Source organism: Anopheles coustani, chromosome 2, assembly GCF_943734705.1.
Source record: "Anopheles coustani chromosome 2, idAnoCousDA_361_x.2, whole genome shotgun sequence".
In the NCBI taxonomy this organism is placed as follows: domain Eukaryota; kingdom Metazoa; phylum Arthropoda; class Insecta; order Diptera; family Culicidae; genus Anopheles; species Anopheles coustani.
In genome coordinates, this window is record NC_071289.1 from 53,940,385 (window position 1) to 53,965,388 (window position 25,004).

At 41.5% G+C, this 25,004-nt stretch overlaps 2 protein-coding genes across 3 annotated transcripts; both read right to left on the reverse strand.

Moving 5' to 3' along the window:
* Positions 1-961: 961 nt before the first annotated feature.
* On the reverse strand, positions 962-2,270 carry LOC131265575 (death domain-associated protein 6-like). The gene is made up of 2 exons (XM_058267863.1): positions 2,137-2,270; positions 962-2,027 (listed from the first exon to the last, which is right to left on the reverse strand). Exons 1-2 carry the CDS (start codon positions 2,167-2,169, stop codon positions 1,527-1,529), a joined length of 534 nt encoding a protein of 177 aa, XP_058123846.1. The 5' UTR covers positions 2,170-2,270; the 3' UTR covers positions 962-1,526.
* Positions 2,271-8,089: 5,819 nt separating this feature from the next.
* LOC131265559 (myotubularin-related protein 8) lies at positions 8,090-24,662 on the reverse strand. Of its 2 annotated transcripts, XM_058267844.1 has the most exons (9): positions 24,385-24,662; positions 14,774-14,890; positions 12,682-13,263; positions 12,469-12,601; positions 12,100-12,196; positions 10,443-10,578; positions 9,647-10,369; positions 9,433-9,564; positions 8,090-9,334 (listed from the first exon to the last, which is right to left on the reverse strand). In XM_058267844.1, the coding sequence occupies exons 1-9, from the start codon at positions 24,406-24,408 to the stop codon at positions 9,197-9,199; spliced, it is 2,082 nt and encodes a 693-aa protein (XP_058123827.1). In that variant the 5' UTR covers positions 24,409-24,662; the 3' UTR covers positions 8,090-9,196. The 2 variants fall into 2 exon arrangements, with proteins under 2 accessions (XP_058123827.1, XP_058123828.1); XM_058267845.1 differs by lacking the exon at positions 14,774-14,890.
* Between the last annotated feature and the right edge of the window lie 342 nt (positions 24,663-25,004).

A 25,004-nucleotide genomic window follows, 5' to 3' on the forward strand; every position in this document is an offset into this window, starting at 1 on the left:
CATTTGAACAACACAACTCCATGCTTATCGGACTTGGTCACGATGTCACGCTTGTTTTATTTCCCTAAAAATGTAGATTGGAATTGTTGAACGAGGGATTCAACACCAGACGACTTCCTAGTATATTTTTTGTTAAACTTTTTCTGTTGTATTTGCATTATTGATCATTCTGAAAAACGTTACCGCAGGTCTACACGGTGCTACGACTTTCCTGCGACCGGGATTTCTGCGACGACGGAAGTGTCAACATAATCAAAAAATAGCCTGATTCGGCCATCTCTGTGTCAAAAGTGTCGCAGACACCCCGGTCGTAGGAAAGTTACTTTGTAATATTACTTTGAAAACATTAAAATATCGGTTAAAGTATCAGGCCCGCGCTTTCGGGTTCGTTTTATCATCTGGCTCTTTTTAGGATATGTATGCCGGACCCTGCTCTGAAGGACTCAGTGTGCTCTTTTCTCGAAGCTAACATTTTTGCTTTGGAAGTAAATTAATTCGATGATCATTTAAAATAGATTCTCTATCATTTAAAATAGTCGATAAATTATGTATGATGAAACTATTAACATTGAACATGGAAAATGCTGACTTTCTCTTAATACGACGATGTGTAGTTACGAAATAGTTACTGCATACTGGGCGCCTCCATCGTGCGAAATGGAGACGCCCACATTTTCGCACAACACAGCAAACTTGCGAAGTACTGCTACAAAAATCAGCACAAAGAGAAACATCGAAACAATAAGTGCATATCAAAAGCATAAAGTAACTGATTTGATTTTTGTAGATGCTTGCATTCGTTTAAGTTTTAGTAAGGATTTTTTTGCAAAATTAGCTAGGGCAATTATCGTTGTTGGAAAACTGAATATTTCATTAAATGAACGAAATTTCAAATATATCCGATCTACTCTGATAATAAGTGGATATTTTCTCTAAACATTTTATTTTATTATTTTCCGTGCCTCGTTTTGCTGAATAATACTTATAACTTAACGTGTACAACTTTAAACCTAAAGTCTGGACCCTAGTTCGGGCCACAACAATACAATGTGGGAAACGACGGAGTTTTAATCGAATTGATCGTTGGCCAGAAAAAAAAAAAATTTTCTCCACGGTAACATAAGGTATAAAAGGAGAAGGAACATAAGTACTGACTAGGGCAACTATCTAGTTGACTATCTTAAGTCCACTCTCAGATCAATACGGCATCGTAAGTGGACTAAAACTAGTGTACACCAACACGCTCGCTGCCAGTTCCGCACACGATGCAGGTACTGCTTGTTTTTTCACATATAGGCGTGATTTTCGTAGGGTTCAGAGAAACAGCTTCCGGACATGCTACTCCGTTTGGTGCAAAGTAAACCTATTCTTACCCTTTGTTTGTTCCCTTTTACACTAGAACAAGTTCACGACTCCACGTGCGACGGTGGCAAGATGAGAACGAAGAGGCGAATGAAGTAGAATTTACAAATGAGCACTAAAAGTACGTCACCGACACACCCCGCACGACACTGTTTGCTAGAGTATCACTGCCGGGAAGGTGCTAAGTTGTCCCGCACTCGCCTCCTCTCCGTGTACTGCGATTTGTAGCGGAACACCGGACGGAAGAGGTGCGTTTCGGCGACCTCCAGATCGGTCGTTGGATCTCCATCGGTTGGCACAGATGCTGCTCGTGGTTCGACGTTGTCCTCCGTTAGTTGGCGCTTACGACGTTCTTCCGCATGGTTGCTCTTTGGTGTATGGTTCGATGCAGTTTCGTGACACTTGTGTTGGTGATGCTCGCCTTCTTCGTCTTCGTCTTCACCGTCCGCTTCATCCTCACAATCGCACGGCTGATCTTCGTCCTCGTGGATAACTTCGCCCCAATCTTCCCCATATTCAAAATTGCCAGTTTCATAATTTTCCTCGTTCTTTTTTTCATCCTCAATCAACTCCTTCAAGGTTTCCTCATCCCAGAGGTCTTTGCAATCGATAGCATAGCTGCTGCAAAGCGTTCCAAACAGTATCAGAACTAGCGAGGCGGCTACCTGGAAGAAAACAAACACACAATTTATTAAAATAAACCAGTCGTCTCACTGCGCCGTCGTTGCTTTACGGAAACGACTCTTCCGAAGATTCCGCGTAAATGACACATACCACATTCAAATTCTGTACAAAACGCTGCAACATTGTGGATAGACGCGTGGAGTATTTAGATAATAATATTCAATAACAAGTCGATTCCTAACACGACACCGCGATCAATCGCTGCTCACTAGGTCCCTCGTCTCGGTTCCGTATCTCGCACCGCACTATTAGCGAGCGATCGGTTGGCGGCAGCATTTATATGACCACCCTACCAATTGCGTTGACTCACGCTCCGGTGTGACAAAAGTCACACGTCAACCTGCGCCCGCGAGAGTAGTTCTACGCGGGCGGGCGTGAAGCGGCAAATTGAGCGATAGAACGCCGAATTGACGTACATGCCCCCTGCCGAGGAAGCCCGCTGAAGCCGCGGTGCGCAAACATTGCGCCCCGTTCGCTGATGGCAGCTGATGGTTTCTGGAACTGCACAGAACTGGTTCCGTTCGTGCGCTCATCCGAGGCACGAGCGTTTTACCGTCGTCAACAGCCTCGCTGCGTTGCATGTTGGGATGCATGCGAAGCCTACGGCCGTTGCCATAGGAGGAGGTGGAACTGGCCGGGCAAGGGATGAAAAAGAAGACAAGAAACACTACTTGGAAGTATCGATGCATAGGTCAGGCTCATTAGAGCCGCGCCTTCAATGCCTTGCCAGGTCCTTGTTCCAAGAGCTCCAGTGCGACCTGCATTCGAGAAACATTGTTTACAGACAAGTCGCTACTGGGAATTCTTTATTTCCTTCTCAGTGACTAATTCTAAAATACTGCGGAATTAAATCGTTAATAAGGACCAAGTATAAAGAAACGTATTTGCTTATTGTTATCTTTTACATTTCTTTTTTTTTTTTTTGAAAAATATGAGGCTAGTTTTGTTTATTTCATCTTGGAATATGAATGGATAACTATGTAGAAACACCATTTGGCCTTCAATTCCTACAGTACCTAACTATCTACTTACAGTTTCATTAATAACCTACCAAGCTTCCTTAATTTTAAACGCGTGGCTGTGGTTAGACATAAATCCACTAATGTGTAATCAATTCTATGCAATCATCCATTGATTTCAGTACTTATGATACACGAAAGTGCAGACAATGTGGAAGAATTACCCAAGAAACAATATTTAGATCAAATGCTCGATGTAACTTCATTACATTATGCATATTCTAAAACAAATTGAATATGATGCTTATTTCAAAACAAATAAATGAGGTTCTAACTAAGTAGAGCCCGCCCGCGAATCATCATTCGAAAAGCTTAAATGCATGATCAACGTAACGGAAGTGTCGAGCACGAGAACGATCATAACTGGATGAATGTCAGTAACCTGACGCAGCTATTCATGTTTATGTTTATTTATTTATTGGGTCCATCGGACATTATTAGTCTACATGAACACTTATGAATTATATAACAAAACTAGGCAAAACGCGCACGCAGAGAGTCACGGAACATTTCAAAGCTAAAGTTACTTGGGACATTTCAAAGCTAAAGAGGTCTGAGTTCTCATTAAAAACTGCGGTCATGGCATTGATTGGTTCTGATTGTCCGAAATTTGTGCGAAAATGCCTTTCCCTTAGAAAATGTCGAGGCCGAAGCATTCTTGATGGCGCTGAAAAATGGATCTCATTCAGAAAGTTAGGCGCATCGATGTAATTATTGATTAATCCTGCTATGCAGAGGCATTGAGCCGACTTACGGCGTGAACACAACTGTTGTATGCCGAGAAACAGACACCTGGCATCGTACGAGGGGAGGGTGTCCCCTGCCCTCCAAGGAAGTAGCCTAATGGCATAGCGTGTTGCTTTTCGTTGGATGCTTTCAATCCGTTGGGACCAAATGGTGGCTGAGGGACACCATACAACACTAGCGTATTCTAGTACAGGACGCACAATTGAAGAATACAAAGCCTTAATAGTAAGCGGGTCTCGAAATTCCTTGGTCAAACGAAAAATTAAACCTAATAGCTGATTGCCCTTACTCAAAACATTCTCCATGTGCGGCCTAAAGCTGAGACGCTTGTCAAGTAACACGCCAAGACCACAGATTGTTTCCGAGCGCTCCAACACGCAATTGTCCACATGGTAGTCACACGAGACTTGGACCCTAGATCTAACGAACGACAGAACACGACACTTATCGATAGACAGGGATAACGCATTACAATTACACCAAACACTAAAAGCGGTCAGGGCCTGTTGAAGGCGGCTGCAATCGTCAAGATCCTTAACTGCACCATACAGCTTGACGTCATCGGCAAAAAATAGGACCTTCTGGTCGTGCAGTAGCAACGCCGCATCGTTGACGAATAACAAAAACAGCAGCGGCCCAAGGTTGCTACCCTGGGGGACTCCTGAAGTGCACGATATACTCCGGGACAGGCATGAGCGGACCTTAACACGGCACGACCGGCCATTGAGAAAGGATTGAATCCAACTCACCAAGTTATCCGTAAAGCCGATTTTGGCTAACTTTGCCAGCAGGATATTGTGGGATACGGTGTCAAAGGCAGCCTTGATGCCCAAGTAGATTGCGTCAACCTGGGTGCCGGAATCCAGACTACGCTTACAATAGCTGACGAATTCGGTGAGATTTGTAGTAGTCGACCGCCTTGGAACGAACCCATGTTGAGATGGACTGATATAACTAGAAGAAGCTCTCATAATGGCGTCGTATACCAGAAGTTCGAATACCTTCGATACACCTTTTACCACTGTTTAGCGCGATGAAAAGGCGACCTTTATGAAAATAAATATTAAAGCTCTTTGTGGAAATTAATATTTTCATTTACAATTTTCAGAAAGAATTTCCCGAGACATTTTAAAGAACTTTCCAGCTAAACAAAAAATATGCGAAAATATTGATACGTAACGGAAAATTCAAACCACGAAATGAAGCATCCACCAGCAATCGACTCTTTGAACAAAAGCGCTCACAAAAGGCTCGGAAAAATGACTGCCGCTAAAAGGTGCGGCGAACGGTCTAATGGGTGCGGTCAACGCGCAAAGGGTGCTCCCATTATCTTAGAAGGGTCTGTCATCTTCTTAATGCTTTGGATAGAGTTGCTAAACGGCGCTCGCGCTGTCTTAATAGCTCCGGCGATCGTATCAATGTTTTGGACGGTGTCACTAAACGCCTTGGCCATCGCGCTAAACAGTGGTAAAAGGTGTAAGGCACAGAGCGACGTAACACCACGGTAATTGGCCGCACAAGAGCGGTCCCCTGTTTTGTGAATGGGCATCACAAATTGCAGCTTGCAGAGACGCATTAAATATGTTCGCCAGTATAGGGCCAATAACGTCACAACAACGGATCAACACAATCGCTTGAATACCGTCGGGACCAGGATTGGTGGATGGTTTAAGCCTCTTTATACAAGCAGCCACAGAGGCTGCGTCCACATGTATCCTATCCATATGTATGATATAATGAGGAAACCAGCACGCCGATCGAGTAGTCTGACTGGGGGAACACTGCGCTTGGATTTCACAGAAATCGCTAGACGTCCATTGTCAGCAACAGAAGCATGCGGCGCCTGCGATCGCCTAACCGGCCAAGTACCACACATCCCTCTCTTTTACTTTTCATATATAATTATTTTAATGAATATTTTAGACCAAATCTACCGAAAGCATGATAAAACCAAATTTAAATGAGTGGCTGGATATTTGAATAAAAACTATTGTAAAAAGTGAATTCACACCAATCCTAATTAAATGCGTAACTTAAATATCTTTAACTAACAGAAAATTGCTACATTGAAAAGTAAGCAAGAAAATCACTTACAGGTGAAGAAAGTGCAAAGATAAAACTGCACTAAAGTAAGGCATCGAACGTAACATCGCACTTAAAGTTAAAAAAAAAAGTTAGGTATGCATGAACACATTGCTATCTGCGTTACATGCAAATCTGGTGGTATGCAGTTTTTTCATCAATGAAAATCCAAACATCCAGGTAGGGTAAAAGAAACTGATTTTGATGATATTTGCACTGCCAAAACATGAAACACTTCTGCTTTCAAACTGGTACTATTAGGACTCCTATATTAATAAGATACACTTATCGCATCATCTAACATCGCTATTAAAATGTGCGAATAAGATTCGTTTAGCTTCCGATGACTTTTCCTGGCGATTGAAACGCGTGTCCACAAAACTGTTCAGTGTTCAAACATATTTGCACAACATGTTCTGGAAACACACGGCGCAGTTGTTAGCGGCATGGTTCAAATGAATACAAAAATAAAGGTGTACGTTAACTCTCCCTGTCCTCATTCATTCCCCGCCGATTGACGCCATTTCGGCAGGCGCACAGGAACGAATTTGCGTCCAAAAATTGGTTCCTATCTGATCGACAACTATATGTTAACGGATCCGGATCCGGCATTCGTTCTCACCTCCCCGCGCCACAGCAGATGTTGCTCGATTTACACGTTCTGTGTAAACAGACGCCCCAAAAACCCTTAATCATCAGTGACCGATTGAACCAAGGACAAGATAGGACAGTGTCGAGATTGGAAAGCCAAACATGAAATTGTGTTTATAAATAAAACAGATGCGAAAAAGGAAAAAAAACATGCATCAAATTCTTCCAGGAACGCACGGAATTTTGTCAATCCTCCGGCATGGTGCTAACCCATTGGCTCATTAAAAATATGCTAATGGGAGGACGCATGTTTCGATACCAAAATCTGGACGCGAAAGAGGTTAAGCAATAAAACAAACGTTAAACGCTTCACAGTTATATGCCAAAGTTTAGAATTGTATTTGCCTTACAAATCTCTCCTAAGATTATGACAAATGTGTAAGAACGAGATAATCCAGTGCTGAGAATAAATTATTGTTTCACTTCTAAGTCCTTGAACTAGTAACATCAGTAAACACTGATCATGTGCAGCCTGTTGTTTATTTCTTTACAAATAAACTATGTCACAACAACACAACGGCTAGTGCAAATATTAAATAACTATTCACCAACAGAACGGCGTAAATCGTACCGTAACACCTTTCCGCTCGATCTCCGGACCGATACCGGCGGTCGAACCAATTTTGATGCACTATTCGCACGTGCTCACTAACTGGTTGGCCACGAGCGTCCAGCGGGCGGCGCTCGGACTGGCGCGCGCTTTTGCACACGTCGCCGTTTGTTGTACTTTTTCCGTTGGTTGAAGACCGGTATGAAGATCTTTCGGCCGAGCAGATCGACGGAGGCAATATCGGTCGGTTCGTTCGGGATAAGTGGAAGTGTTTGCGTCGCACTTGAGTGCCCTGGTGCAGCCAACGGCGAATGGTTAACTAGCGACGATCCAGAGACTTCGACTGAATAGGAGAGTTGCAACATCGTGAGTAGTGCTACGCTGTAAAATATCTATGAAAAAGAAGCAGATTGTTAGTGCATTTTTTTTTCGAATATCCTATAAGAATCATAGACATTAATTACGAAAAAGAACACTTACCACAATCATTTTAATATTGCTTAATTTATACTAAATCCTTTAAAATTATCCTACGTCGGTGTTGGATTCGCGATATCGTTTGGTTTAATTTCTCAACGAGCGACTCGTATTTATTACGGATTCACTCTACTCCCTTCCACAACTGGCACGCGTTTGGAAAGGGTACAACTCGCGTCCAAAACTGGTCAATGTTTTGGAAAGGGTACAACGTGATAAGACGATACTAGGTGGGATAGTTGAATGTTTTATGTAAGTTGTTTTGGACGGCTCGTGCCCTAATTTTGGGTGTTTTCACATCCTTCTGCAATGAAACGGTTGTACGTAATATTTATATGGTCGGGCAAGATCGTGCGATATTCCACAAAAGACTTCCAAAAAAGGTTACCAATAGAAAACGGCACTCCAAACTCCAACTGAAGAAAATGCATGCACGAAAGTCTTGTCATTTTCTTTGACGAATGTTGTCATCGAAACAAAAAAAAAATGTAAAAGGACTCAACCATATTTTGGCGAATATCCTTGGTTTGTGTATATTTTTATTTGATTTATTTCATTGTTTTGCATATTAAACATATTTAGCTAACTTGAGAGCAACAGGTCATTTCATGTTTTCACTCACCATATACATATAGTTTACATTGGATTAGTGTGCCGTTGCCTGACACTGAACTTTAGGTTTTCCCTTTTTTTGTACGTTTATCCGCACGTGCAAAAGCAAATACTGTCAACAAGGATTAAAACTAAGCGTCCGCACTGCATTGTGATGCTTGCAAGGGGAAAACAATTAATATACTTAGAAGATGAAACAGCAGTCGATGGAAATATCTCAAGCATGAAATCACATAATCTTTACCATCGGCGTTCCACCGCCCAACATGATGTGCGCGTTTATATATGAAAGGAGCTATTTTCTAAACTTGTGTTGTTGCGCAACAGAAGACTATTCATTTCTTCCCAATGTATAATCCTTTCTTAAAGCCTGCCCTCCCAGCTAGTGGGTGGTCACATTCGAAGCCCATGTCCTACCCATGCCAAAGCGCATATTGTAATTTTGTATGGTTCAGATTATCATGGATCACGCTAGGATCATGGAAGGTAGTCCCAAATTGTCTGTACATATTTTTCAGTATAATTTTAGATTCGACTGTTAATGTCACATTTTTCTTATCGTAAAGCTTCCTAGTATTTTCTCGTTGCTTCCATGTTGGGTTTCAATTATCTTGACTGTAGTAGTAGTTTGCTTTTGAACAACTAACGTTTCTAACATCTAATATTGACAGTCCTTCGCTGGGTATGAATTATCGTCACAAATCGACTCTCTCGATACGCTATTCGTACCAATTACTTTCAGCTTCCATCGATAGGTCATCCTTTTTTTGCATTTGTTTTTGCTTAAGCTTTGGTTTTCGCAATAATTAAGATAAAAAAGTGATAACATTTCACGATCGCTTCCAATTTGAGCCCAGTTTTTTTTCGTTCCCCAAAACCAAACACTAACAACCCAACCCTTAGCCTCGCATTGTTGTGCAGATAATGTTTCTCTAGCTTAAATGTATCACGAATCAAAACTAAAGGATACCGCTCGCCTCAGTTCATCTAGGGAATGTCCGAACGAACTCCTCTAGGGGCTAACTTGTTGCACGATCCGAAAACACTGGCGACAGACCGGTACCGGGTTACCGCTATCGTGACCTGGCAGCGGCAGTGTTTTGTCGATGCACCGACCGCAGTATACCTCGCCACATTTCCAACAGTGATTCTGAAAGGATGCCGTAATTTGTGATTTAAATAAATATACTATTTCCAATTGGTTGTTCTCCGAACCGATCAACCGACAGGATTGATGGGGAATATTACCTTTTTTGTGATCTGATCAAACGGTATCGAGCAGGTCGGGCAGTTTACAACCGAGCGAAGGGACTTCCACTCGACAGCAACGGAGTTAATGTCATCGTTAACCTTTTCCACTTCGCTATTGTACTCTGAGATCTGGACGAAAAATACGATACGATAAGCGTTTGCAAAAATAATTCGAATTGCAAAACCCATAACCACCCACACTTTGACTTACCGAAAGATTAGAGAAAGAGAAATCACTCGTTTTCAGCGGATGGTCATCGTCCGCCGCCGACAGCTCGCTCAGCTTCCGGTCGTAGTTGTACCGATTATCGTTCACCTCAATCGGCGGACCCCTCGTATCGGCGGGACCGTAGCGTGACTGAAGCGCGGCACTGCCTCCCTGCAGCCGTTTCGCCGACTTCGACAGCATGTTCTTGAAGCTGTTAATGCGCTTCGTCAGGTGCTGCACGTGGTCCTCGAGCGAGGTGCAATGGTCCTTGCTAGCGATCAGCAGATCCTCCAGAGGTTCCCGCGGGTGGATGCCGCTCTCGAACCGGCTGTACATGCCGCGCCAGAATTTGATATTCTGCGGTGCCAGATTTGGCTTGATCGTTTCGTCCATCTCTGGCCGATACAGTGGGTTGATGTATTCGTTCAGGTGGTTGGACATGTAGCCCCAAAGTGAGAAGGTTTTCTCCGCCAGCCGCAGATCGAGCCGATCCTTCTCGCAGTTGCCAACGAACGTACCGTACTGGCAGGACATGACGTGATCGTGCAGGATCAATAGGAACCGCTCGTTGAACTCGAACGCATCGTTGCGCTGCTGCATCAACTGCCAGGTACATTCGAGCAGCTGCGTAAATACGGGAGACACCTCCTTCGGGTCGTTCTGGATGTGGCCGCAGCGGTCGCTGAACTTGTGCCCGAAAGCCAACCAATCTTTTTCTATCAGTGCCTGTAAATAAGTACGCACAACGTAAATATGTTTAAAACGGAGGTGCTTAACCAAATGCTTTTCAAAGAACTACCTGAAATCCTTTAATAGTTCTGTAGTATGGATCCAGCATGAGCGCGGCCAACGAACACACTTGTGCCGTACGATCCCATCCATCCGAACAATGCACCACTACGGAGATCCCTTTATCGACGGCGTTCGCGATGAAACTAAAACATACATTGAAATTCAAAATCGGACGTAGAATAACGTCAATAATTAGCTAAAAACAATCTCCAAATAATGAAATTTGTGATTTTCAACATGAGTAACATGAGACTAATCTTATCTGCGTATCCAAAACAATACCCAACATTTCTGGAATGGGATTTTTAATTCAAAAATCGAAACAAATTTGCCAATAAAATTCGTGAAAATTTTAACTTCCTATTGAATTGATTGATTTTAATTCTCACGGATAGTTTTTGTGACTCATTTTTTACTAGAATCCTTAACAGGGATTCCATATCCAGAAAGAGTCAATGAGTAAGTGGAAAAGAAGCTAGTCGCCACAGCGATTTGGATCCCACGGAAAGATTCGAGTCCGAAGAAGAGATACGAATCCCAAGAGTGAGAAAAAGAACCCGTACAAGGAATCGAATCTCATTTAGGAATTCAAATTCTATTTAGAGATGCGAATCTCAATGAAGGATCGGATTCTCAAATGAGGATTCGAATCTTAAACAGCGACTCAAATGCCATAAGAGTAATTATTAAAATAATAAATCAACTAGAAAGAAAGTGCAAGATGCAAATGATGTTTTTGCATCTTGTTGCGATTACAATTCCTCTTTCGAATCCGATTCCTTGATTTAAATCTATGTGGCGACTAGCAACTCTTACACCCACTCATTCGCTCTTTTTGGATTCGAATCCCTGTTAAGGATTTAACTCTCGGTGGCGACTTATAACTCATTTTACGCTTATAAATAATTCACTAAAAGATTCTAATAATCGTTAAAAGATTCTAATAATTATTAAGTCAGATGTAAATCTCTAACAAGAGTTGTTATTCTAAACAAAATCACTTATAACAGAGTTTTTATTATATTAATAAGGCAGATAAAATGTGCACGAGATATCTTATGGTTGAATAAAACACTGGTACTCAAATGTTAAAAATATTAATAATTTTCCTGTAATAATTAACACTTTGCCGTACGCAGTGAAAAAATCGCATTGATTGACAGCCAATTACACCATTTTGGAGTGAAGATGGTTTCTTTTGGTTGCACGGCGATTAAGAACGCTATGATCATATTTTTATGATTTGTTTTGCTTTGATCGTACGGACGTAACAATGTTAAGGTTTCAATAATATAAACATGAACGAAAATTATGACAAAACATTGAATTCTTGAATCTCATTATAAGTACTGCAGTAAAACCCGATAGTTATACGTTGAAAACATATCCTTATTAAGGAGGCAACACAAACGATCAATTAACGTCGGGTGATTTTCACCTTAAGTATTCTTAGGGCTCATCATGCCCATGGCCCAGTTAATGGCCGTAGAACAGATGTCTCTTAACAGCCGGGTGTGTAATGACGCCTTTTCTAGCCTCTCTATCTCTCACCCCCAAAGGAGCAGTAAGCAATAACCCAACCTACCCCGCACCAGTATCGCTCGTTAATTTCACTCCGTACGCTACGGTTCGGCGGGTCACCCGACATCTCTTCCAGCACTTACCAGGACGTATCCAGTATCGATCGGATGTGTTTCAGCCAGCCGGAAGATTCCAGAGCACTTAGAAATCCACTCATCGTGGGCGACTTTTGTTCGCAGCCTGGCGGCGAGAAAGAGGACAGACGGAAGGTAAGGATACAGAAGTAAACAACGTGAGCTCACGGTAACGATATATGCTCATCACGATAAAGGAGCCGTCGTCTCGCGAAAGAGCTTTCACGCGCCGTCGACTTGCGAACCAATAAATCACACCAGCCCCACAAGGAATGAATTCTCCCCCGACTCGACCCCGGCCCGATGATTCCTCATGCTAACAGGTTTTCTGTTCGTTCACTTTTTGGCAAGGATACTATTCCATTGGCAAACACTTACACTCCATCAGCTTCTGCAGGCTGGTGCGCATCGTGTGGATGTTTTCAATGCCGAGAAATTGGAACTTGATGTTCTCGTAGTTCGCCTCGTTCTCGTACCCCTTGCCGGCCGCCCGGTTTGCCATGGCGTTAATCTGGTCGGAAAGCGTAAAAAAGAAAGTTCACACCACTGAACGGTACTTGAAGAAAACGCACCCTTCGTCCTACTCCTTACCCTGGGTCGCGTATCCACCACGTACATGAAGTTGCAGTTCGGGTTCGTTTTCCGCACCGTCTCCAGCATCTGCTCGTCTTCGAGGCAGCGTGCACTGAACCCGGACAATGGCTGGCTGCAGCGGCAGATTGAGGCCTTGTTCGCGTGCAAATAGGTGAGCGCTGGCAGCCGACCCTTCGAGCGGAACCGCGAGCTGCCGAGCAGGATCTGTGTGTTGGCATCGGCGGGGACGTAGATCTGCTGCGGGTATGTGTCGCACAGCTCGTAGTTCTGATTGAGCGTGCAGGCACTCCACTGCTCGTTTGGGACGCGCATTCGCCGGAACTCGTTCTCCAGCTTGAAGTAGTCCCAGCCGGTCGCCTTCGGCAGATCCTTCGTAGCGGTGGTGTAGTGGAAGCAGTACAGACTCTTGATGTGCACCGGTTGATACAGCTTGGTCAGCGTTGTGTAGACGTCATGGCACTCGCGCTCCTTCGGAATGACGAACGTGATGGAGAGGAACGTCTTGCAGCGGATCAACAGCGGTGACCCCGTAGTGCTCAGGGGCAGCTTCTCCACATTCGCTATGTGCATGTAAAGGACCTATTCGACAAAGTAAAACAATTTGATAAGTGACCGATAGGCATTTGTCCCCGTGTCGCCACAAAGAGAGGTTGGAGGGTTTGGTTTGTTTACAAGTAAATTTAATAAGCACACATGAAAAACCAGGAAACTGTCTATCTAACAATTCTTGGCGACCTATTTCTAGAGCTATGCCTCCTCTGCAGTATTCGGGAAGTCAAGCGCAATGGCATGGTCGCATATTTATGCCCCCAGGGAATACGGAGAGAACGTGTTCCTACGTTGACACGTTCACGTTGGATTTTTGGTTAACGTAGTGTAAGCTCAGGCAAGAGTGAGCATGCGACAAATTGGCGCATTGGTTATTCCAAACATGCTTAATCAGATGATTCAGCAGCATCCCAGGTGTATTGCAATAATCTGTAATCTTCACAAACCTCCACAATAGCTCCTATCACGATAATCAAGGGGTGCAGGAAAATTGGGAGGAGTGTTTGTAAACTTTGTATAAATAACTTTCCATTTCGCCTTGGAAGATGAATATCGCTTTGACTAATTAAATTTGCTCTCGATTGTTTAGGTTCCGTTCCTCACGCATAACCGGACCCAATACCAAGCGTGCATTTGTTTTTTTTCTTCGAGCAAAACCAAAATATCGTTAAAAATGGTGTATGTTTCAAAATTTGATTAATCCCCCAAGCGCGATAATTCAAAACTAACCAATGAAAACAGGTGGGTGCCATACTTTATAACTTAGTACATAAAATGTACTTTCTAACGATAGCCTTTCTAACGATAGCCCTTTCTTGTTTCGAATTCTACGACAGCTCTGAAAAGCTTACCAAACCAACTAACAGTAGGTATTTTAAGATTAACGATTTTTTGTTTCACATCAATTAATGACCAATTTCATTTCATATATCTCAATTTGCGGCGTTTTTTAAAGATGGCCTACAACCGGATAGAACTTTTTTTTTATTTTTAAGTTAAGTAAGTTAAAGTAAGTTTTAAGTAATAAGTAGTTCAGTTAATCAGACATCAACAAACACAATTATTTACTATTTACATTTGGTATCTAAGTCAAGAAAAAAATCTTCAACTAACAGCAAAACAATAATTAATAAAACGTTAACACACCGAATTTTGTTGGAGTTCACGTTTGTTTCAAAAGATTTACAGAGATATAAAAATTGTATATTTGAAAAACAAATGAATACAATACACAAATGAAAAATTTGTTTGGATACAGTAACATACTCAATTAGTAAAAAAGTTCTATACAACGTACAAATGAGATTCGAACCAAACAAATTTAATTTACATCATAGTTGTTATTTCAACACGAAACAGAACAGGAACTGGCATCATACCACATTCCTACTCGCAAAGCGATATAATAAAGGGATAGAAATTTGAAGTGGAATCCTTCTTCTTGTTACGCTTGATCTTTGACTTATATACGCTTGAGAACAAGTTATATGCAAATTGCTGCCCTCTCCTATGCCGCAAACGAAAGAAAGGACAATCTTACCCACGTCTCCTTGTTGGCATCTGGGTCGACGAATATGAGATGCGTTGCCGTAAGGTAGAGCACTCCAACGGTTGGATTTTTGCTGTTGTATCTGTCAATCATGCGGACGTTTTCGATCTGAAAAGAAGGAGATTTTCGATGGACTGATCGGAAGTGAAACGTAACCAACGATCAGACGTCAGCAGACCGGAAAATCGTCCATCATCTGCAATTAACAACCAACGCCACCCTCCCACGTTGCACCCAAATCGGGGTCTACGATTGACGCGGATGCTCATGTTTAACTTTGGATTATTCATGCTGCTCACACGGAGTGGCGACAATGTGGGGAACGGTTCATTAACACCGTAGCAGCTGACGCCGCAGATAGCTTAAATCTATACCAATTTGGTGACGGATTAGGAATAGCTAATTTAATTATGCGATGGAGTGTAGGTAAAGTGATTATTATAGTTACGAGTAATTTTCCACATTTAATGTAATGTTTCACAATCACTTCCAAAGTAATTCTTCCATTAGCCACATTACAACTTTATCAATGATGTTTTAGGCAAAGAAAACTATGTTGATTATGTTTATGACATGTGAAATAAACGGTACTCTAACATTTCTAAATAACTATCATAAAATCAACTTTAGCTGAGATACTTCAAGTGATTTTTTTGTGGAAATTAATTTAATTATTACATTATTTACATTTATTACATTATTACATATTTATCAAGTTTACGAAGACTTGTATTGAATAGCAACGATAAGAGTAACATTCAATCGCAGCGCAAAAGCAAACTCTGTGAGCCATAAACGAGATTATAAAATGTATTCCATTGGTAGATAAAACTGAACATAAATAAAACGGAAGTTTATCATCACCAAATGCATTTTCCCAGTATTTAATCAATTTAAGAAGGGTTTGCAGGTAATTATAAACAGCTTGTCTTAGAAATATTAATGATATCCAATTTAGACACATGACATTCACAATTTGTAAAAATAACAAAAAGAACGAAATAAAAAAAATGTTTGAAGAAAATAAGTCTATTAACACTAGTACTACCGCAATTTTGACGCAAAAAGCATTACCGCGATTTATGTTCAAAAGATAAAAAAGAATAAACATTGCATTGGATGTGTGTGTGTGTGTGTGAAAGTAATGCATTAACATTTGGTAGAATTGTTCACCCTTAAAAAATAAATGTTATTGAAAACAGTACCTGACCAGTCAAAATTACTGGTCCGGTAGTTCCAGTGTTAATCAATTCAATCTCTCGCGGTAAAGCTGAAGGACGCGACTATTTTATTTAACCCAACATACCATGAATACGCACGTTTATGTTCTTACGATGTCGACACTAATTCGTACACATGTGCTCGAAAGCGGGGCGATAGTAAACAATCATCCTCATGGGTCTACAGCATTAAAACAATACGATACCTCATTCCAAGTGGCATTCAAGAAAAAGGCCGCTTAACTTACGCCCTCCCTTTCCAAGCGTTTTACGGGTTCGCTCCACCAACAATGGTTCGTTTATTTTTATTTTGCACAACTAACTCTGTTATTGCCAACACCCAACGGAGGTGATAAGCACCAGGCACAACAACGGCAACAATCGTACAAAGTATCATTACGGGGCAACTTGGGGAAGGCAAGTTGGGCGGAAAATGTATGAACTGGTGCTACACACCAGCCTGACGCCATACCCTGGACCATTGGCACTGTTCGATATCACCGGCCCTTTGCGTGAATGTCATTCCGGACGTATATTACATGACACGTGCGCTACAGAACGATTCCGTTTTTCTTCTTCACGAGGAAACCAGGTATGACGTAAATATGTGGTTCCCGTTTCCATGCAGGAATGATCAAGCACATCTTGGCATGCGATTCGGAGGAAGAGTTCCAGCCAACGGTAAGGCGATAAGAATGGCGTTCCACCTCCTTGTTGGGTTCTTAATTTATTATCCAACTTCGACCCATCATTATTCCTTCTTGCAAATCCGCTGTAAGCTCCTGTGAAAACAAAAAGGCCAAGCGATATCCGAATCGCCTTACACAATAATGATGGTGCGAAATATTCCTGTTGATTAGTGTGACGTCGTCCACATACGGCCAGAAAATGTGGTTAATTGAAAAGAAACATAAAGCCAAACAACTCCGTTCGCTTCCGAAAATGTAATCTCAGTTGGGCAAACACAAACGCGGAATGTTGCTGGAAATTAACTTAAGTCCACAGGTACAAGAAGCGCAAGTTAAGGAGAAAAAGAAAAAAAACTTTACGAGAAGGATCAACAAGCAATAATATTAACGCCCTGCGCTCGGGAAAGCGCCATCCAGTTTGCACATGAGCTGAATTTTTTATGAACCACCCGGACCGGACCAAGCATTCCGTTTTGGACGCCGGTCTGCCTTGTTTTGAAGGTCTGTAAAGTGGCAAAGGGATGACGCTGTTGGCCAAACGGAAACAACAACAGGACAAAATAACTCCTGCAGGCCACACAGCACAAACGGATTGGTTTGGCTGTTGTTGTTTTCTCTTTTGGGGATCGTTTCGTTTTGATCTCAAACCAGCGAAACGACGGCTTTGACGGCGAATGTTTCAGAGGCTCTAAAGGCCGCAGAAAACTTTGTTATTCATAATGCTCTCTGTTTCGCTTCTTTTTTTAACTCAATTTTCCAGCTGTTCTACGAGTGTATGAACAAAAAAAAACAAGTTCAACATCATAGTGGATTAGACATTTTTGTTTGATTGTCAGAGTGGATAAAAATCTGTAAAAAGATGGAAAGTTTAGAGACCGTCCGTTCTGAGTGAGTGTGTGAACAATAAAAAAAGTTCAACACCATAGTAGATTAGACATTTTTGTTTGATTATCAGAGTGGATAAAAATCTGTAAAAATATGGAAAGTTTAGAGATTGCATTCATTGCTTATTACAACCTTCTCCAAATTCATCATTTATAAGTAAAATTTGTATAAAGAATGATCTAGCACCATAACAAACTAGCATAAAAGGGTAAGTAGCCTTACCAAAGGAAAACAAATGAAAAGTAAAGGTAGACAGTCCCAAGCTAATAAAACCAATCCCAATGGATTTACCCTCCACGTAAAACGTGAAACAGGTGAAAGCGGGTTTTCTCCGAATGTATTAGGGCGGCCCAGCGCGTCCTGCGGAACTCTGCAACCATTTGCGTTACAATTAATCCTTCCGTGAAGTGAAAAGCATCCCGTTCAGCCACCAGAACGCAGGGCTGTAAAATTATCGTTACTCTGCAAAAAAACGCTAGCTTTTTAAAAGCCAAGGATTTGTCAAAACGCAGTGAAAGAAATTGCTTCTTTTCTTTGATAAGATAGTTAAGCTGGGTTTTTCAATTTCTACTTTAAGGTGATGCAAGTTGTAAAAGGTAAGAATAAAAGTAAACAATTGAAAGTTTATTAAGCTGTGAATGATTCATTGCTTTTGAAATAACCCTCTTAGGAAACAGGAAAAAATGATAATTGTTTTTAGTTAGTGTAAGCTTAAGCATTTTTACCCCTTTCAGCAGAAGAAAAATGCAGAAATAACTTTGAAATAGAAAAATGTTGAAACTTTACTTACTAGTAAATTTCAAATAAAATATTAAAGTTTATCCCTTGGATTACAGCATATCTGTTAAAAAAGAAAATTGAAATACGAACCTAACTATGTGAACTGCTTGATGAAAAATAAGGATAGCTACAATCTGAATGACTCAACCAAAGTGTGGAGGCCCCAGTTTAAATAAATAATATTATATGTACAGTAACGTAATATGTAATAAAATTATATGTACAGAACACTCTTAATCTGAGAAATGTTAAATTACTGTTTTAGAATTATACACTTTAAGTTGATTACTTTCATTACTGTCTAAATAAAAAGGAACAACATTGATAAGTTACCCTTTATCGAAAGTAATCGTTTTCTTTGTCCATCTTCTGTACTGTTCTTTCCAGGTCAACCGAAAGAAAATAACTTCGTATAGAATAGATAAAGAAACGATGAAAGTATTTGCCCTTTTTCTGAAATACCAAACATCGTTCGATGGACGCTCAACTCGATATGAATGTTCTGACGATTGCTTTCGCTCTGTTCCACTTAGCATTCCAACTTGTCTACTCCACCTACAGTATATTTCCATGGGTTATACGTATGCATGCGAAGAAATTATCAACCCAATAAAAACGCACAGACACGTCTTACATAAGCATTATTTAAATAAGCTTGCATGGGTTGTGAGTTCAAGTGGAATTGCTTCATATATGAACTTGAAAATGGAAAACAAAAACCCCAACGCAAGTTGCCGCCACGGACGTACGATTTATTCTGTTTTCTCTTCACAGCTTCAAAGGAAAGACGTCTTTGAATTTCGCACGGTTTGGGCGGAATGTGACCCGATTGTCTGCCCCAAGCCGAACCCAAATCGTCTATTTAGCGCACAAATGCCGTCATCGGACTAGTACGGAGCAACGCGGATAAGGTTACAAACGTCCTGCCGAGGGGGAATGGTAAATTCATTACGTTGAAATAACAGCGACAGCTGAGGGCCATTCATTGGAGAACGAGGTTCCTAGGAAGGAAAAGGAACGGCTCCAGCGGCGATGGATCCATTTCCTTTCAATGGGTCTAATCTTGAATATTAAATTTGTCGGATCGGTTCCTTTTATTTTACAATCACGCCAACGCAGGACCAGCTGAGCGTTCCATTAGCAGGAAATAGATCTCGTCAACCATTCTAGTACCACGTATTGAAGGAGCAACATTAAAATCCAACCAGTCAATATACATTTATCCTTTTACAAAATATATATATCTTCGATAGCAAACATGTATGACATAGAGCAATATTTTACTTGGCAAAGAAATCACACGGTGGATATTATGGAGCACTCACGTTCAAACACGGCCTACAAATAGCTCCCGTCGGTATAAAACAGGATTTCATGGGTCGGAATGCCAACCGGGTATCCATAAACTAGCACCTAACTAGCGTTTTGTGGACATAAAATAACCGATAAAACCTCTGTCGAGCGATAAGAACGGTCGGATTCTGTACCGCAGAGTGTCCGATCCCATCGAGCATGAATAAAGTGTTTCAATAGAGTTGGACAAAACAAATATATATTTATAAAAGGTAAACGCTTGAAATAAAAGGATATATTTTTACAAAGATTGTAATGCGATTCTATAGTATCACATAAAGCCAAAAGTCCCTCTTAAGGGCTGCTTTCCAGTTGAGCTATTCTCCCGTTTTGGTTGTTGTAAACCGAGCAGCTTGACTCCTAAGTTTGCAGAACGATTTATTTACCTTTTTCAAGACATTATGACCACGGAACTCGATCGCCGGCGGCGGTTGATGCGGAAAGTTTTCCTCAACCCACGTCACCACCTTATCCGACACGAACGGTGGCACCGGAACGCCCCAGAGCAACTTTGGGTCCTGCTCGAACTCGGGTGTCACCAGGTCGAAGTTCTGCTTGAACGACGACTCCGACGGGGACACTGGCTCCGGTTCCGCCATTGCAATTCGGTTGCCAAGGAGAACAGAACGCGGCTCCTTATTACAACTTTTACTTGCTTATTAGCGTCTCACTCGGTGGAACTTTCCTTTATCTGTTTCGGGCTGATTAAACTTGCTCTACACGCCACGTTGTTTTCTACCACGGAACTCGGAACAAAAACGCCACGGAACGGCAATACGAAACGTTAATTAACCACTGTCGCCGATGTCGCGGGTGTCTCGGGAGATCGGTGTTCGAAGCAAAACATATTACCGCACCCTGCGCGCCTCCCGACGCTAATCGGCCGTTTCGGAAAATCGATTCCTCTGTATGTAAACACGGCGGCGACCTATCAAGGCTACTGTCCTGCGACAAACAAACTTCTCCGAGCGCTGCTCGGGACACTCGACAACCTTCAACGATACACACCAACACACACGCACCCACGCACGGGACGACGTTGCGGGCCAATGGCCCTTTTTTGTGGCGGGCGGGAAAATTATCTAATCCATCTCCCCGCGCTTGATTTGCTTTTCAGCTATCTCTACCCCCCCCCAAAAAAGCCTTACTCCACACCTCACTCGACCACCGAAGTGATTACATATCGGAATATGGTGTTTTAGTTTACCGAAGCTTTGCGTCAGAATTTCAGATCCAGGTATCAGAGCCCTGGGAAGCCGTACCGACCGAACGTGGTGCGATGGAAAACGCGCACTGAAAAGGTTCCCAATGCGGGAAGACCGCAGCACCCAGCACGTAAACTGCAATCGTACGTCGTGCTGGATTTGGGAGGCTCGCACGAGAAAAACTGGCCCGTCTGATTCTCCCGCTCACCGAGACACGCCGTGGTACATCCCGACGCGGTCCTAGAGGGACCTGCCATGCCAGTACCAACTATTGTTCGCTCTCGCATTCTCCGTGTTGGGCGGACGTTGGGAACAAGGATACCAACTGCTCCTGCAGGATGTTCTTCAGCAGCTCTCCTAGCATTGACCTATCTTATTCGCTGCCACCACGCTTCGGGCTTCTCTCTGTTTATATACAACGTATGTATACTACTTTGCTCGTGGTTGCCTTCACTGCTCTCGTGAAAACATCAGACATATCCCGAAGGCTTCTGGATTCGTTTCGTTAATAGTAAAGTCCGAGACAAATTTCATACATACTACTAAGATTGTTACGAATAGATAAAATATGTATTGAACAGTTTACGACAGTTATGATTAAATGAGACTTAATGTTTTTTAAATAACGTCTACCCTTAAGGGTATAACTAGAGGTGCGTTTTATTTGAAGAACAAAAGAAGACTTTTTTTTAAACAAATTTGGCCGTAACTGCCCAGTTAGAAAAACTGGAAGATGTGACCAATAGAAAATTTAAACCTTCTGCTATTCCGTTCATTGGAGGAAAAAAAACTGGTGTTGAAAAGCGCATGCTTTTTTCCGTGTCCTCCGAACTGGAGAGTAAGGTACGGTCACGTGCAGGAAAATCCTGACCATCGTGCCATCGTGATAGCAACGATCGTAAAGAATGATTTCGAACCGTTCGATTTGTGTGCCCGGCGATCTTTCTCATGATTCTGGGCGTTTTTCAATTCGAATATAGGTCAAGTAATTTATTGCATGCTTTGTGGTCAGTCGGTACCATTCCGAACGAATTGCATTTCACGCAATGTCAAAAGTAAATGGAAAAAAATACAGCGAACTGGTGGAATGTACTTTATTTGATAATGTTTTTTAATGTTTTTTTTCAGGAAAGCGTCACTTACTTTGTGTTAAGTCGCGTGCCATAAATTTTGAATGTATGTAATCGGGAAGGTCAAGGCCAAGCAAATAAATGTTTCTCTCTGAAGTTCGGTCATATCGGCCACACGCTCTCTTTTTCTCCTTATTTTGAGAATGCAACTACATTTGATTTTGCTGCAACTCGAAATGCATCTGCAGTCCAGCACTACGTGGTCTCATTATTTGTGCCAGTCGATTTGGCAATGTTGTGGCGAGGGTGGCGACAAGCAGCCAACTCAGTATCGACCAAGAGAACTTTTCCGGCCGCAATGTTTGTGGAACATGACGTGCGTACTAACCAGACACCGGGTTATATAATTGAATTTGTTAGAGTTATGAGCACGCGAGGACAGCGTACAATTATGCACCGCTGGTCACAGTAACAAATAAAACCTGACACTATTTAGACTTTTTCTGAAGAGGTTTTTCAACATTTGCAATTACGGTTTATGATAGAACTTTTAAACGTATTCCACTGATTTAATAAGCCAAATATCGATAGAAAAGTGTAGGGAAACCGACATGTTCTCACCTAACTAAATAACTACCCCAGAAAAGGGATACAACTTAATTGAAAAATCAATGAAGACACACATTGTTCACTCTTGAATATTTATTCGAAATATGAAAATATATACTGGGAAAATTAAATTAAATATAGCACACAATCAATCTATTTTTTCGCAAATTCAAAACAAAAGAACACACTCAAGAAAAAGTCAGCTTCTCAGTAACTAATACAAAAGCAAGACGAACAATTTAACCCCCAATAAATTCTGACTAACTTATCATGGCTTGGAAAATCTGAAATATTATTGTAAATCATTGATGCCCCGTATTTCCAGGTAATTTTAAAATCTATTTCAACAAAAGTTATATATCGCCTTATCTAAAAACTATAAATTATCGTTTGGTGCATCTGGCTCGCTGTTTAAGTTTTTTTTATATATAATTTAATGAATTGTGGTGATTATCTTTAAGGACATTCAATAAAAGTTGTGCTGATTAGCCAGCAGGCAATGATCATCTAATACAACATTTCGATTCATTTGCTCTTCTCTTTAATAAACAAATGCAGCAATCCATAATATTAACTGCAGTGCATGCAAATCAATCCGGTGCCGTGAAATTCAATTGAAATTTATTACAGCGGGATCTTCAATAACATTGATAGCAATCAATCGCAACGTACAGACTCCAATGGCGAACTGGTTGTGGTGATAGGGGAATTTGGGGTGCAATGATAAGAGAAAACAGGAAAATAGCAAGCAAAGGACACTCAATACGGGATTAGAAAATACATAACAGTTAGGGAATCAGTTAGGCAAACCAAATATAAAATACAATTGAGTCTGCCGTGTATCGATTGATAAACTTCTGCGCGGTTTGATAACCGAAAAAATCCTTCAATATCAAAGCGAAATTTTATTTTGTCCTGACATAGATAAAATTAACGAATGAATCGAGTTGCTATCTTCTACCTTAATTTTCCTGGTACTGACTAAAACAAAGAGTAGGAGCTTCACTTTAGATGAGCTCAGAGTGATCTTGAAGGAGCAGAGTAAGGTCATAGTATAAAAGAAAAAAGGATTACGTTGATGGTCCATGTTGCTGGAGACTTGAAAATAATAAGGATATTCCGACAGGTGACCGCACCTGGAATATCGTCCAAAACAAGGGTGTTCTAGGGTGAAGGAATCTCATTTTGGTTTAGTTAAATTTCTAGCATGGTGACAATTGTTATAATAGAAACTTAGGCAATTTGGTTTTTGTTGAAACATAAAGAGTATGCTCAATCTATTCACTAGAACTTTCTCACCGTAGGACATCCGTTTTATGAATCATTTTTTTCCATCCTTGCTTATAGTACAGCAAGCAACAGTTGTCTTTTCGTCAGCGGGCCAAAGAAAAATGATCAGGAAAAAAGTCGCATTTTGTAATTACCTGCAATCGAAGAATTCCAGAATTTCCGCAAACTTGCATCGTATAGGCAACAAACAACAAATTGCAACACGATACAGTTAAAACAGGTTTTCAACAGCTGTATGAGTACAGTGCGAGCGAGTCGGGCATCCATTCCACCGTGGGCAGCAATTAGCACGTCAGCAATCATGCTGCATGGATCGATAATCTATTTCCGTTTGATTTCATCTCTCATGCATTTTATGCTGCCATGCACTGCAGCAAGGATGCAGGATTTGGACAAAACTACAAGATGCTCTTACATCGCACAAACCCTTTCTTCTTATCAGAGCGCTTTAATGTCATGGTATATCGCATGCAACGTTGCCAAACAAAGTTCCGGCCTTACCTTTGGTGTATTGATGTGCTCCATCTTATCGGTGGCGTTGTAGATCTGGTAACAGCTTGATAAGATGATAGGCTTTGCAGTAACACTCAATCAATGCAAATAACTAGCTTGTCGGAGAAAGTTAGCAGCAGCTTTTATCCACAGTTTTCACATAGAATCACACTCAACAAATCGAGCGTTCACAAATCCGTGCACTAGCGAAGCCGACGACTGTAATGTACGAGTAGCAAATAGTTGGAAAACGCACTTTACATCGATTTACCTGGTTGAATGTTTTGAAAATATGGAAAAATCCACCACAAACCGAATGGTACAACCAAGCATTCGCACACGCGAATAAAAATAAGAAAAAGCGATCTGTCAAAATACCTAACGTCAAAACTAAAGGCATAAGGTGGATCAACATGCACAGGTATATCAGGCGAAGGAAACGCTCAACTGACAGCATAATTTGGCTGCATTGTGAAAGTGACAGCATTGATGGTGAATGGTTAAAATTGTCCAAGTTTTTGAAGATAATTTTAAATCGTGCTCAAACCACTTGCGGCCTTTTTTTCAATGATACAACATGTGATGGGACAAGGTCTCCCATCGAAGAGAGTTTGGGTGACGGAAAGACA

Excerpts from the sequence above, each read along its gene's own strand:
- LOC131265575 (XM_058267863.1), bottom strand. The coding sequence starts at position 2,169 with ATGTTGCAGCGTTTTGTACAGAATTTGAATGTG. Across the intron at positions 2,028-2,136 it reads TTGTACAGAATTTGAATGTG|GTAGCCGCCTCGCTAGTTCT; the intron begins GTATGTGTCATT and ends GTTTTCTTCCAG.
- LOC131265559 (XM_058267844.1), bottom strand. The coding sequence starts at position 24,408 with ATGGAGCACATCAATACACCAAAG. Across the intron at positions 14,891-24,384 it reads AGCACATCAATACACCAAAG|ATCGAAAACGTCCGCATGAT; the intron begins GTAAGGCCGGAA and ends CCTTCTTTTCAG. Across the intron at positions 13,264-14,773 it reads ATGCCAACAAGGAGACGTGG|GTCCTTTACATGCACATAGC; the intron begins GTAAGATTGTCC and ends TTTGTCGAATAG.